The sequence below is a fragment of the Corvus cornix genome, chromosome Z (assembly GCF_000738735.6).
Source record: "Corvus cornix cornix isolate S_Up_H32 chromosome Z, ASM73873v5, whole genome shotgun sequence".
Taxonomy (NCBI): domain Eukaryota; kingdom Metazoa; phylum Chordata; class Aves; order Passeriformes; family Corvidae; genus Corvus; species Corvus cornix.
The window spans coordinates 1613025-1627535 of record NC_046357.1 but is presented as its reverse complement, the minus strand read 5'-3'; the positions used below and the strand labels follow the sequence as shown (position 1 = coordinate 1627535).

At 47.4% G+C, this 14511-nt stretch overlaps 1 protein-coding gene across 6 annotated transcripts in view; it reads left to right on the top strand.

Moving 5' to 3' along the window:
- Nucleotides 1-14511, top strand: part of CTIF (cap binding complex dependent translation initiation factor) — a 149031-nt gene that overhangs the window by 30931 nt on the left and 103589 nt on the right. For 4 of the 6 annotated variants that reach the window (XM_039566811.1, XM_039566810.1, XM_039566812.1 and 1 more), the window contains exons 3-4: nt 1603-1686; nt 12297-12419. The exons of 1 other annotated variant lie outside the window; for it this stretch is intronic. In XM_039566811.1, coding sequence (XP_039422745.1) covers nt 1603-1686; nt 12297-12419 — 207 coding nt within the window. The remainder of the gene's footprint in view (nt 1-1602; nt 1687-12296; nt 12420-14511) is intronic. One more of the 6 variants, XM_039566813.1, reaches the window with a different exon arrangement.

Sequence of the window (14511 nt, the reverse complement as noted above, 5' to 3'; positions counted from 1 at the left end):
AGCCAGAGGGAGAAAGATGGATTTAGGGGAAAGGCACTCAGCTGAGACCAAGGAAATGGTTTTTAACTGCGAGGTTCTGCCAGCAACTAAATCTTTAATGTTGGGCAAGTTACTTAATCTCCCTGCAGTTTGTTTCCTTATGGCTGTAATAGTGTTTTCCCTGCCTGAGAGTGGATAAATCCATTCACATGTGTGTGAGAGTTGCTTGGATGGTACCGCATCCCTGGACAACTGCTCTCCTTGCTGGGGGCAGGAAGGAAAGGCACATCCTCCATGCTGCTCTCAGGGGAGCTGAATCCATCAGCACTTCAGAGAATCCCAAAATGTGGATCTTCCTGTGATGGGGATGTCCTCAACCTTGCTCCCACCAGGAAAAAAAGAGGAAAGTCAGAGGGAAAAATGCAATTATATTTTGCTGTGGACAATAATGAGTGAGCTTTTACCTTGAGAGACCTTTCCAGGCATGTGGTTGCACTCCAAATTGTTAAAGGAGATAGGGATAGGTCTGGTAAAAGGCTCTCAAGAGTGATGGCATCATGAGCCTGTCCAGGTGGGTCAGCAGAGGTGGCAGGAGAGAGAGAGTCATCACTCTCTTTAATGAGGGGAGACTGAGATCCCTGCATCTGTGAGCTAGAATGGGCTCTCTGATGAGAGCAGGGATCATGGGCAGTTGTAGTGGTGACTCTTATTTTGTGGCCTCATCCATACCTGTCAGGGAGCTCTCAGGTGTTAGTTTGTATAAAAAACAATGAAAATGGCTTTTCATTTTCTTCGCACATCATCCTTGGTGATGGTACCAAGCACTGAGTGTCTCTGGAGCAGCCAAGTGCTTCCAGCATGAAGGACCTCAGAAGAGGGACTGGTCAGTCCTCGCTTTGTTGAAGGAGTGACAAAATGACTTTAGGATTAAACAGCATCTCTCATGTTTGTCAAGTGAAAATTGCCTTTTTTTTTTTTTTTTTTCACCAGTATGATGCAGCCCTTCATTTCTTTAGGGAAAAAAAAAAAAACAAAGCAACAAATGACACCAAATTCAATTATTTTGGTGGAGGCACCTTGCTGCCGAACCTTGGGGCAACCTGGCCTAAGCATCTGCTGATCCCCTATGGCCATGTATGGCAATGGCCAAACCTACAGTTCCATCCTCATTTTCTGTTTTGTTTAAAATGAAAACACAGGGTGTTGGCAGCTCAGGGCATATATCCATCCCTGAAGCACACAAGAGTTGGGAAAAGCAGAAATTTCCCAACTTTCCATGGAAGAATTCCATGGAAAAGAGTGATAAAGTCAAGCCACCCTGGTGTGTGATATTCCAAACACTATCAGAGTCAGCAAGGAGATATTTGGGCTGGATTTTACTGCAAAGCACCATATCAAGTGCTTTCCCACAGTTGTTCCTGCATCTTCCCTGTACCCGCTGTCAGTGGGTGGAGCATTTCCAAACCAAAGCCTTTGGGATCATCCTCAAAAAGGAGGGGGTACCACACGTGTGCAGCGATGCCCACGGCTGGACGGTGTTTTCTGTGCACTGTAGACTGACACAGCAGTTTTGCCCAGCCCAGCTATTATTTTACACAATCCCTTTTTTTATCCCTTTTGCAGTGGACAGCGGATTGTAGCGAGCAGCTTGATGGCAGCTGTTCCCCATCCCGAGGGAAGGGCTCGTCGTCTCATGAACATAACCAGGTAGGGCTTGTGTTTAGTTCCTCCTCCCCAGACCTTTGCCTTTATTTCTTGCACTGCCTCACCTGGGAGGTGCTGCCAGCTTTCCCTCTCCCCTGGGAGGGAAGATGTGTCCCTCTGCCTGGCATCCAAAAGCTCGTTCCTGCCCAAACCATGGGAGGTGGGCAACATCCTGATGTGTGGTTGGATGTGTTCACCAGGGGCTTAAAGGGGGAAAAATACAGAGCATCACATTTATTCCTGAAGACTTTCTTATTGCCACCTTTCCAAGGAAGCTTTTTGGAGCATCAGAGCTGATTTGGCAGCATGAGATGTAGCTGGAATGAGGGGTCTTTGTGTAGCTGGGCTTCTCTTTTATGTGCTGCAGCACAAGGATGGTGTTAGAGGGAAGAGCATTAAACAGCTGAGAGGGTGAGCTGGCAGAAGAAGCAAAGTTGCACGTGCTGAGAGCCTGTGTTGGTCGTGCAGTGACAGGAGCCAGGTGTGAGTCGGGTTTGGTGCTTGGTTGTGGTGTGAACACAAGTGAGGAGCGTTTACCAAGCACTGCTGGAGGAGGCTGTCCCTCCTCATGTGAGTACCCCCACGGCAGAGGGTTGGGTAGGGTGTGGGCTTGTTTTGACCATTGTCGCTTGGTTGAGGAGCTGCTGTGTCACCATGAAACCATCAGCTCTGTGAGAGCACCACTTGCCCAAGGAGATGTGAGACTGAGGCATCTGAGGGAAGGGGAAACAGCATTTCCAGTTGTTGTGGCTGATGGATGTCCCACCTGAAGATGTGGCTTCAAGCTGGTGGCTTTCGTGCTCTTGCCCTGCTTGATGTCCTCCAGATTCAGTCCCGTGTGTGGGGTCCATGAGGGGGAACCTGGGAGCCCCTTGCAGGGCATACAAGAGGCTGTGCCAGTCTGAGCAGGGCATGTTGCAGCTCTCATTTTGGGCACAGCTTCCTCCCACATGGAGCCATGCTGGGACTTCTCGGCTGAGGGAAGGGGGGTCAGGCACCCTGTCCCTGCCACAGCCCCGGATGCAGGGATGCTGGGAGCACCCCTACTGACACCTGCACCCAGCAAAGGCAGGGTGTTGCTGTGTAGGAAGGTGTGTGCTGAACAGAGGCGCTGCTTCGGATGAACTCCTGAAGGTGCCAGACGGAATTGTGGATTTGATTTATTGCAGCTTTGATCTGTGTCAAAATATTCAGCAGCAAAACATCATCCACGCTCCCTCCCAGCACTGCAGACTGCTGCTGGATGTTCAGCCAGGAGGCTGGCCATTTCCATCGAGCTTCCTTGAGTGCATCAGGGGCTTTCCCTGGGGAAGAAGGTCCCTGGCTCTTTACCCAAGGGCTCTGCTGACATGCCAGTGGCTGGTGGGGACCACAGGAGGATGCAGGAGTCGTGCATGGGTTTTATTTTCCTGACATCCTCCATCTGCCTGGTGCCATGCAGTCTTTTGTTTCAGCTTACATGGGGGTTTTTTGGTTTTGTTGCTGGTTTGTTTTTTTTTTTCCCCTCGGAATTAAACGTATTTGATCTCCTCCTACAGGGAGCTCCTTTCCTACACACAAACACCATTTCCTGATGCCCAAGCTGCTTACCCTGTGTTTGGGCTCTCTCCCAGCCTGCAGCAGAGCTAGTAATTATCTCTCTCCATGTTTGGCTTCCTTTAACTGTGAGTAACAAATTTTACTTGGCACCAAAGAGGAGCTGTAGGCTATTGTTCCTCAGTCCAGGCAAGCATTTCTTTCACTGTCACTGATGTATGAGTGAAATGCTGCTGGTGAGGACCAGGTGCAGTTTATTACCATTTCTGGCTGTTAAGTTTTCACTAGAATCTTTCAATATTTGAAAAAAAAGATCATTAATAAGATGTTTGTCTTAAATTAAAATTATCGATCACTTTTCAAACCTGCTAAGGAAGAAGCCAGCTAATTATTTCCCAGTGGAATACAGGGTTGGGTTTGTCTGGTTTGGTTTGGTTTTGGTGGCATTTTTATGTTGCAGTTTTTTATGTATTTGAGGGGTTTGGGCAGAAAATTGAATTCCTGGTTTTCCTATTGTGTTTCCAGCCGAGATCTTTGCATTGCCAGTCTTAGTTGAAAAATACTTGGATTTGAGATTTCTGCTGGCTTCAGCTACTGTTAAAATGTGGGTTATGTATCAGTGATCATGGTATGCCTCACGTGGTTCTAACCTGGCCATCAGAAAGGGTATTTATATGGAAATCTAGGTTAGTCCTGGAAATATATTCAGCATGTGGTTCATTTTCTCTGAAGACAGAGTAGTCTAGGCTTGCATTTTCAGAAGTAATTGGCTTCCTAAAGGTTATAGGGAAGCCTAGAGAGAAGCTCACTTTCCCATGCCTGATAATCCTCCTATGCCCTCCTGACTACCTGATGCCTTTGAAATTCTGGGCAGCAAGTTAAGAAAAATAAAAGAAATATTTTTTTTAGTTTGTATGTGTTATGCATTTATATACAGTATGTGTGTATATAAGCATCTACTGGTTGTTGTACAAGTGTGGGGCTCAGAGCAATTTCTGAATAAAATACAATTTAAGGGTAAAAATGAGGTGTCTTGATGCAACCTGCAGCCCAGGATATTCCTAAATTGCTGGTTTCTGATGTTGTTTGCTATATGTGGGAAAGAGCACCCAAGACTTGTCCTGCTCTTGCACCACTTGGTGAGACATATTAGCAGCTGTGTGAGACTAGATGGATGTCAGTTCCCACAGGCTGGCAGATAGGCATCCCATACAAAGAAGTGGCTTAAAACCACAGAAAATTCCCACTAAAACCTCCTGGTCTTTCCAGTTCTGTGGATGGATGGCTGTGAGAAAATGGTCTCCTCATGGAGGAATCTTCTGAGATACATTTTGTGAACTCATGTGCTGAGAAAATCCTGGTCTCACAATTGTATTCAGCTCATCTGTAGTTCTGGTTTCCTGCTGGGATCTCTCTGTTTGCTGCATGGCATGGCCATGCTCCACTAAACCACCAGAAGGTTTGCTAGGTCTCACCCCGTGTGAGCCTCTGGGGCAAAGACCAGGTACTCAAAATACTATTTGAGCACCTCACTGCCTCTATAAATGAGGAAGGTTTAGATAATGGAATAATTTTAAACCCTTTTATGTTTGGATTTTTTTTTTTTCTTCCCCAAAAAGAGCCAGTGGGAAGTTTTTATATAATACTTTATTTGCATTCCCCTTGTGAGGCTGTGGCGAGTAGGAAGCTCTTTGATATATTTCTGAGAGCAATTCATTAAGTAAAAGACTTCTGGTATGGTGCATATTTAGGGAGCCAGCAGAGCTCTTGGTACATGAAAGGCCTGGCAGGAACTCATCCCAGGCTCCCCTTACGTAAAAGCCATTAACAAAAACCAGAGCACTCTGCGGGTTTGTGCCATTTCTCCGGGCAGTGGGAGAGGGAGAGCTGAAAATTCTCCTTCCTGGCCAAGTCACTCCCTTCCTCCATGGTGGCTGGCTGTCACCCATCATCACCAAGCAAAAACCTGTGTTGTTGGCAGTAAACAGGACTTGGTTTCATGCTGCTGATTGTGTCCATGTCCCACCAGGTGCAGCAGGAACTTGGTACAGGGTTTGGGCCCTCAGAGGCTTCCCCAGTTGATGGTCATGTTGCTGATCTGAGCAGTGAAGGAGCAGAAAGGGTGTGTGGATCACACCTGGATGATCTTACACCTTGCTTGTAGGACTCTGGTCCTGTCTTCCCTGAGGAGCTGGTGGTGGAGGAGATGGCTTGGTTTGCCCTCCTGTTAAACCCACAGATACAGCAGCACATGATAGCAGGGTGGGGTGGTGGGTTTGCACTCTTGGGCCTTGGCTGGAGATGATACCACGTGGAGTAAAGAGCGTCCCAAACTGTGCTAACGTAAGAGTTCTGACAAGGGCCTGGAGGGACAGAACGAAGGGGAATGGCTTCCCACTGCCAGAGGGCAGGGTTAGATGGGATATTGGAAAGAAATTCTTCCCTGTGAGGGTGGTGAGGCCCTGGCACAGGTTGCCCAGAGCCCTGGAAGTGTTCCAGGCCAGGTTGGACGGGGCTTGGAGCAACCTGGGATAGTGGAAGGTGTCCCTGCCCATGGCAGGGAGTGGAATGAGGTGAGGTTTAAGGTCCTGTCATTCGATGTCCATGGCTTGATGTCATGGCTGGAAAAGCTGCCATGTTGCCAAAGCAAAGGCAGTAGGAGGTGTGGGGCAATACATGGAGGCTGTCTCTTGGGAAACGGCAGATTTCAATGAACAGTGGAACTCAGTTTTAGTGGAGAGTGGAAAAATCCAATTATCTGTGCAGATTTCATTTGCAGTTCCAGAGAATTTTTTTTTTGCGGGCATTGGTGCTGCTTGACTTCCTGGGATCAACCACCAGGACATCCTCCCTGGTGGATGCTGCAAGGGCAGGTGGGAAGGGATCATGTCACCGGGTCCAGATAACTGAAGTTAGCAGTGAAATTGTCTTGCTGGCTTAAGTCCAGTGACATCAGCAGGCAGCGTGTAATGCCCCAAATTCTTGGCTAACCAGATAGGGCTGGAGAGACAGTGGATTGGCAGGATGTCTTGACTAAATTTGTCAATCATTTTCCCTGTTCTGGTGGACAGCCTGTGTTGCCCATCACTGGGTCCAGATCTGAGAGAAAACAAGAGGGATGACTCTGGAAGGACTTTTAGAAATTATAGAACGTTAAGGGGGTGGAATGGACCTTAAAAATCACCCACCTGCCATGGGCTGGGACACCTCCCACTACAACGGATTGCTCAGGGCCTTAACTGACCTGGCTCTGAGCACTGCCAAGGTTGGGGCATCCACAACGTCCCTGGGCAACCTGGGCCAGTGTCTCACCACCCTCACAGGAAAAAAAAAAAATCTTCCTTATATCCAGTCTAAATGTCCCTTCTTTCAACTTGTGCCCATTACTCCCTGTCATGTCACTGTAGTTCTTGATGCAGAGTCCCTCCCCAGCTTCCCTGTAGCCCCTTCAGACACTGGAAGGTGCTGTGAGGTCTCCACGTGCTCAAGGTGCTCTTGTGTTCTCTAGGCTGAACAGCCCCAACTTTCTCAGCCTGTCTTCACAGGTGAGGTGCTCCAGTCCTTTTATCAACCTCATGACCTCCTCTGGACTTGCTCCAACAGTGCCATGTTTGGGGACCTTGTTTGAGGTTCTCCATCTCATTGACCTGCTCATGTCATAGCCCAGGGCCAGTTTGTGCACTGAATTTGGCTGAGGTTGGCCACTGTGTTGAGGATCTGTTGGGGCAGGTGGGTGCTGGCTGATGTTGCAGATGCTGTTTTCATGCTTCTGAAATAAAAAGAGAAAGCGAAAGACAGACACTGGCTTTGCCAGGGAGTACATGTTGGTGTATCCCTGCCTGATGGAGGAAGAAAGTAGAACTTGAAGTGGAGTGACTTGCCCATGATCAAAGAGCAGCTTTGAGGAAACCAGTCACTTTTCTGCCTGTAATTGCTGGGTGATGCTTCCTCATTTGGTGAATGCAACTGCAGTTGGAGAGGACTGCCATATAGGTGTAACTTTCTCTGGACCTTGGGGTTGGCCTCACGGAGCCACAGTGCCTCTTGTGAAGCAGACACCTGCTCGGGTGCCAGGAGGTCTGGGAGGGAGGTGCTTCACTGCTTTGCTGCCTGCTTTGGAGAACTGTTGCTTCTGAGGGTGGAGGGAGGTGTCTTCTAGGCCTGGTGTCACCAGTGACTCATGTGAGAGGACATCTTGTCACCCTCAGTTTCCATTTGGGTGGGGAGGACCGGGTGATGGCTGTCTGCCCAGTGCAGAGCTTCCCACACTTACTTTTGTGAGACCTGATTTACCTTTGAGGTCTCCATCCTTCCAGGTTTGGATGAATAGGTCATCCAGTGCTGAAGCTCCAGGCAGGGAAGGGATGACGTGAGCAATTTCCCCTGAGGCTGGGACAGGGTCTTGCTGATGGGTTTCTGTAGCACATCTGGAGTTCCCAGTGCCATTCCGAGAGCCCTCAGTGTTCCTCCTCTTCATCCTTGTGTGTAAACGAGCTATCTAGCACATCCTTGGCTAGCATGGCTCTTCCAGTGTTGTCCAAAAAACACAGCCACACAGGCTTGGTCCTTTCCCAGGTAGCCCAGAAAGATCTTGTAAGCTTAACCTCCTAGTTCCAAGTCCATCAGGTCCTTTGGTCCTGTATTGAGACACAGGTATAGATAAAACCTTACTTTCTGTGGTGGAAGAAGAGCTCAAAGTGACGTTTGGTGTCCCTTCTGCAGATTGGAGAGGGCTGGGGAAGGTGGACAGAGACCTGGGGACAAAAGGAGCAGAGCCAAAGGGGTTGGGGTTACTGCATGACATTTTTATAACAATTTCTGATGTTCTTATAGCATTATGTAATACTTGTGAGAAGAAAGAAACTAGAAAGTTTACCCTACTAATATATTTAGAGGAATCTTGTGGTTGGTTTGTTGTTGGGGTTTTTTTAAAGGTGTATTTTGAATTGTTAAAATAATTAAGCCTTTGGTTTTCCATAGAAAGATTGGAGTGGTTGTTCTGAAACAGGTCTAGGGAGATGCCTGGAGTGCAGTGCAAAAATTCTGCATAATGGGAAGATTTGGCAGCAGTACAAATTGGGTGCATGGAAACCTCCACTGCAGAAAAACCTCAAAAAGGGCCTTTTACACAATAGCTGTTTTCTGTTCTGACCAGGATTTAAAACAAAGTTGAGGAGTCATTTGAAGGACACCCCACAACTTGATCTAGGGATCTCCTAGGCACAGATGTGACCCTTGTTATCCTGGGGAATATCTCAGAGGTTTTTGGGGCCTGAGAGCTCCACCTTCCTGTTGTTTTTCCTCTGGCCTACCTGTGAGTGCTGTACATTGAATATTGAAATTTTTACATACAATTGAGCATGAATCCCATCCAGAATCCACTGATATCTTCAGGACACTAAAACTTGTGCTGCTGCTAGAGTTGATCTACATTTCTACCAGCACAGCCCACTTCACCCATACTTGTCATCGCTGAGAGCAACTACGTAGGTGATCACTGTGTTTCCATTTATGGCTTCTGCACTGGGGAAACTTATCTCCTTTTTCTGCAAATAGGATTTTCAAACTTGCACTGAAGCAGCAGGAAGTATTAACTCTTGAGCTGGCAAAGGCAGCAGGATTAATTAGTTCATGCCTCAAAGAGCTCGCTGCAAAGGTGAAAATTGCAGTGTAAGTGAAACATATGATTATTGCTAATTAAAATGCAAATGTTAGATTTGACAGCTAGTTTTCAAAGGAGGGCTGCTGACAGTGGTAATGTGCACGGGCCTGACTGTTCCTGAGAAGGTGCAGAGCTTGGCCAGAAGGATTGGCATGGGTTTCAGCAGCTTCTGGGAATCAGTCTCTGGAGGGATGGTGTTTTCCCTTCCAGTCCCAAAGTGTGGCTCCTAAGTCCCATCTCCTGCTGATGAGTGTAGACCACGAATGGTAGGTGGAGGAGCCCAAATAAGAGCCCAAATAGGAGCAAGAGTTCAAGGACTATGTGGGAAGAGTTTGGGAGAGCCTTGTTTTTTTGAGGGCACGGCAGAGTAATGGGGCCAGGTGATGGGGGATTGGGTCAGCAGGAGGCAAAGGTTGGAGGGCGTTGTGCCATTACATCTGTTTCTTCAGTGTTTGTCAGCTTTGGCAGACAATTCTGTTCATGCAGCACGCTGGGTTTGTTTAGCAGGAGCCCTGTGTAGAACACACGCAGGTGGTGGTGCAGGATGGAGGAAGAGCAGTGCCACATCTCACCAGTGCCAAGCCATGGCTTTCTGCTGGACTCCAGCTGCCTCTGTGGGCTTGGGAGGAATGGGTTTTTATGGGCTTTGCAATGATGCTGGTGAAGGGGTTTTGTTGCTTGGTTGTTTTTTTAAGGAGCAATCATTACCTGCGTGCTCTCACCCACTCCTTGAGCATCACCCATGAGGTTGGTGCGAGCAGCCCTGCTCCCGCACAAGGTCTGCAGAGAGGGTCCATTTTAGCGTGAAAAAGCTTTATTGCAGGACACAAAGCCACCAGAAATGTCTGGGATTGTTTCTGAGGGTTGTACTTTCATTCTGGAGATTTGAATCCCTGTCAGTAAGGTAGCAGTAAAAAGTTGTTCATCTGTGGCAATGAGTCAGAAATTTGGGGGAAATACTGAGCTTGGCTCTGCTGGTGAGTTTGAACTTGAGGGTATTCAGGCCATACTCAGTTTGGACTGTTTGCATCTTCAGCAGACGTTTCAACAGTTTTTGGTGTAACAATTTTATTTTAAAAATGATTTGGTTTTTTCAATATTAGTATCAGTGCTTGATAAAGGTAAGGAAGGCAAACAGGGCAGAAGCCCCAGGCCATGAGTTAGAGCCAGGGGACAAGCTGATTTAGTAAAACCACCTGTGATTGTGATCTAACTGGTTTGTGCTGTATCCAGTGGCTTTTCTCGGTGGACACTGATGCACAGTGGTACCAATATCCTCATTTCTCACAAGGGCTTTATTGTGGCCAGCTGCATTTCTGGAATTTGCAACACCTTGGATTGTCTGAAGGATCTAAAAGTTGTGTCAACTGAGTATAACTGAACAGTGTTTATTTTCAGTATGTCTTTCAAAGCAAAGGGTGCGTGTGCTGACCTGGTCCCACCATAGCATTTGGCACAGAAATTTTGTATGTGTGGGTGAACAAGGTGTTCAGTGTGTAGGATACAATTAATCCTTCAAACACTGAGCAGTGAAGGTGCATTTCTCCCAACCACCTTTTCAGTTGGTGCACATCTTTCCCATGTCAAGGGACGTATTTCTCACTTCTCAGGATGCCTGCAAGGCTGGCTCTTCCCCAGGGCTTCCTAAAGTGGCCTGCCTGACATCCACCAAGTTTTTTTTCCCTCCATGCCAATTGAACAACTCCTTTTGTGCCATTTGGTATTTCTCAGCCATTGGGAGATTTGGGTCAGGGTGTGATGAGAAGGGAAGAAGGTGCTTTAACTGTCAGTGGGAATAATCACAACCTTTCAGATTTCATTTATATACAACTTGAAAACTAGATAATCTCTTTTGAAGTCAACACTGCAGTGTATTTGAGCTTACTTAAAACTTACAAGGTTGCAGTGTGGAGAATGTCCAGCTGGAGCGATGCAGAAACCAGCACTGGAGTGTTTTGCTTCCAATTCCTTGTGTTGGGTGAATGTACATCAAGGTCCATGCTGGACCACTGGGTAGCATCACCTTAGGTAGTCTAGGTTCTGCTGTGCAGTTGTCTTCCTGCCTCATCCCAGTCAGGTGGCACTTGTGAAGCTGGGACCTGGGCTGTGCCCTCAAATTAATGGCCTGGACTTGGCTGTTGTGGTGAATCCTTTTGACTTTGAAGGCCAAGGTGGCCCTGCCCTTGCCTTAGCCCATGGCATGTAGCCCCATGAGGACGTCTGAGACATGAAAAACACTTTTGAAGTGTCAGCTCTCACACCAGTCCTAGAACATAGGCTTCCGTTTGTATTTCCCAGATTTTCAGACTACTTGGAAGAGTTGAATATTCTGCACATTGTGATATCATGGAGTTTTAATCATTTTAGGTCACTTTAAAAGCCTTTCCCAAGCCTTTGGAGTAATTACCTTGACAATATCCACCTTTTTCCCCAAGCACCTTGTGGGGTATTTGGATAGAGCTGGTCAGGTGAGTTACTCTGGTTTTCAAATGAGCCATTATGCCCTGAGGGCTGAACAAGAAACCTGCAGCTTACTTGACAGCACAACAAGTGAGAGAATAAAGGAGAACATCAGGCACAGCTCCTTAAGAGACAAAAATAGTTACTTGTGTAATGTGTCTCCTGGTAAACTACCAGAGTTCTCAGCCATGTGTGCAGCTGGACTCCAGCAGTGGGCTGAGCAGTGGGAAAACTGACTGAGAAGTTGATCGGGGCCTGGGAGGGGAATTAAGGAAATGGGAATGGAATGGAATGGAATGGAATGGAATGGAATGGAATGGAATTGACCCTGAGATTAGCTCACTAGATCAGAGCATGGTGCTAAAAACACCAAGGTCAGGGGTTTGATCTCTGTACGGGCCACTCACTTAAGAGTTGGACTTGATGGTCCTTGTGCATCCCTTCCAACTCAGGATATTCTTCGATTCTGTAAAAGGAATGGAATGGAATGGATAGAACAGAGTATTTCAGTTCAAAGGTACCTACAACAGTCATCCAGTCCAACTGCCTGCTCAATTCAGGGCTGACCAAAAGTTAAAGCGTGTTATTAAGGACATTGTCCAAATACCCTTAAGCAGCTTTAGAGGATGTGGGGTTGATGAATATGCATAATTAATCCTCATGAAGATAGAGAAGGTAAGTATTATTTTTCCCCATGCAAACACTAGAGTACTAGGGCCAAATCTTATCTTCATCAGAGCCTCCCAGAGTGTCATTCTTTTGCAATGTGTAAGTAGAACATGTTAAAGGACCCAGAGGAAGCCCCACAATCAGGATGCTGGTCATGGGCATGGTTTTGTAGGTGCCAGCACGAGTGGCCTGGGAGCTGGAGCTCTCCTGTCCCGCCAGGTCGGTGGTTTTGGAGTGTGTGGGGCAGAGTTGCCCTTGACTAAAGCAACCTGTTTGTTGTTTTCAGGATGAGTGGGATCACAGCAGCAGTGGAAGCACAGGATCCCGGCCAGGGTCGGGCTCCAGGCAGGGCTCTGGATCCAGGTCTGGCAGCCACAGGAGAAGCAGCCAGTTCAGGCAATCGACCAAGGTATACCTGGTAGTGACGTGCTCGAAGCTGTGGCCTGTGCTTGCTGCTTATTGGAGGCATCCTCCTCACGACATGTTTGTGGTGTGTGTCACACGGAAGTGTGGGTGCATGTCAGCTGTGAAGGACACTTCAAAGACCTATTTAATTCACTCATGATGTGTGACCCGCTGAGGTGTGTAGAGTGCCTTAATATTGGGAAAGAAGTCCCTAGTCAGTTGGTTAAGTGCAAAGGAAATCAGGGATTTTTTCTGTATTTGAAGTCTTGGAGTATTTCAGTTTGGGAAATCAAGAGATGTTTGTAATTATTTGCTGGCAGGTCTTCATTAGGAGTTGAAAGATGAGTGGACAGCACATAGATAGTGTTAAATGGTGATGTTGAGTCCAGCTGCCTTCTGTGTGAGCTGTCTGCAGGGCTAGATGGGGAGTTACCTTCCTACCCTGCAAAAGACTCTAAGAATTCACTTTTTGTATGGTCTTAGGTCCATCCTTGAACTCAGACTGTTAGTTTCTGTCAGGCTCTGTCTTCCTGTCTTCTCTTGGGAGTCGCTCTCCTCTATGCACATGTGAGCCCCCGTTGTGCCAGCAGTGGAGGGCAGACTGAGGTCGGGAACCAGTGCTCAGAGTCCTGGTCCATTCATCCTTTCATCCTCCCGAAGAGCTTGAGGAAATAGCTTTTCCTCCTGAGCCGTGCTGTGGTGGGACAGGACCCGCAGAACCTGGCTGTGTCTAGAAAGTGATGGTCCTTTCTGGTCCTTTTCAACATACCTTTTCTCTTTGAGTAGGGATAATATTGTCTTCCTCAAAATTGCTATACTTTTATCTGTATTTTTCATGTGAAAGCTTGCAGTTTTCAACAAGGAAATGCTTAATTGGAGCCTTTTCAGACAGTTCAGTATCTATCTCATCTTTTTTTATTTTCTACCAAAGTGCAGCCAGGGGTTGTAGGCAGCTGAGAAGGAGGAAAAGTGGGGGAAGCTCTTCAAGCTCAGAACTGAAAAACGCTTAAGTAACACATGGCTCTGGATGAGCCCTGAATTTATACTAGGGACCCAGGTGGCCACTTGGTGTTGTTCTGTGTGCAGTGATGATTTAACAGGGTTGCAGTTGTGCAACGAAGGGCATGACTTCGTATTTGTTTTCTGGAGAATGGTAATGAGGAGCAGCAAGAGGTGGGACGCTGAGCTGGGCTTTGGAAAGCTGCTGCATGCATGCTAATGCTGACTTTGTGGGGAATTTGCTGAAGCTGCATGCATGGTAAACAGCCAGAGTCCACGTGGGCCTGTCCCTGTTTGTCTGGGCAGCTACAGGGGCTGGGCAGCAGTGGATGGAGGTCATTTGTGCTCACAAGGGCTGGAGGACAGAGGTTGTGGACGTGCATTTGAACCGCACGGTGTGGAGGATCTGCTTCACTGGATATCTCATCTCTCAGAGTACTGGTGTTACTCTTGAAAGTCTGTCTCTCAATCATCATTGCTAGTGAATTAATTAATTTTCAGCAGTACTAACTACTTCTCAGTGAAAAAGATGATCTAAAGCTGAGGGTGGGGTCACTGGGAGCTTCATGTTAAAATTGCTGATGGTTATAATTGCAGTCCTGGGGGGACTGACAGCAAGTCACTGCTTTTCTTAAATACATGCAGTTTTTAATCTTTTTTGTACCTGGATTTGAGAACTGGCTTTTTCAAGTCTTACTATTAAGTCTTAGCACTGTGCTGTGAGCATTTTGGTAAGCTCCCTGCAGCACGGGGCTGCAAGGCTGCTCCCTGTCCTATGAGCTGAGACAGGAACTGGTTCTAAAGACAGGTCATGGAAGACCAAAAGGGTGTCTTGAAATGACCACAGTGACTCACGACTTAATGGCAAGGTGTGTTATCGTTGGGGCCTGGCACTGTCTTTGTGGAGTCTGGCTGATGCTTGGAGTCTCTCCAAGATGTTGTGGGGACATCCTCTAGGAGGAGCAGGTTTGGGTGAGAGCATCCAGCTGCTGCCTTGGACCTGCCTGACCTCCTCACCACCTGAAATGGATTTGTCTGCAAGAAGAGGTTTCTCTTCTTTGTGTGACAGCTATGCTAACTTGCACCTGTGTACTTCC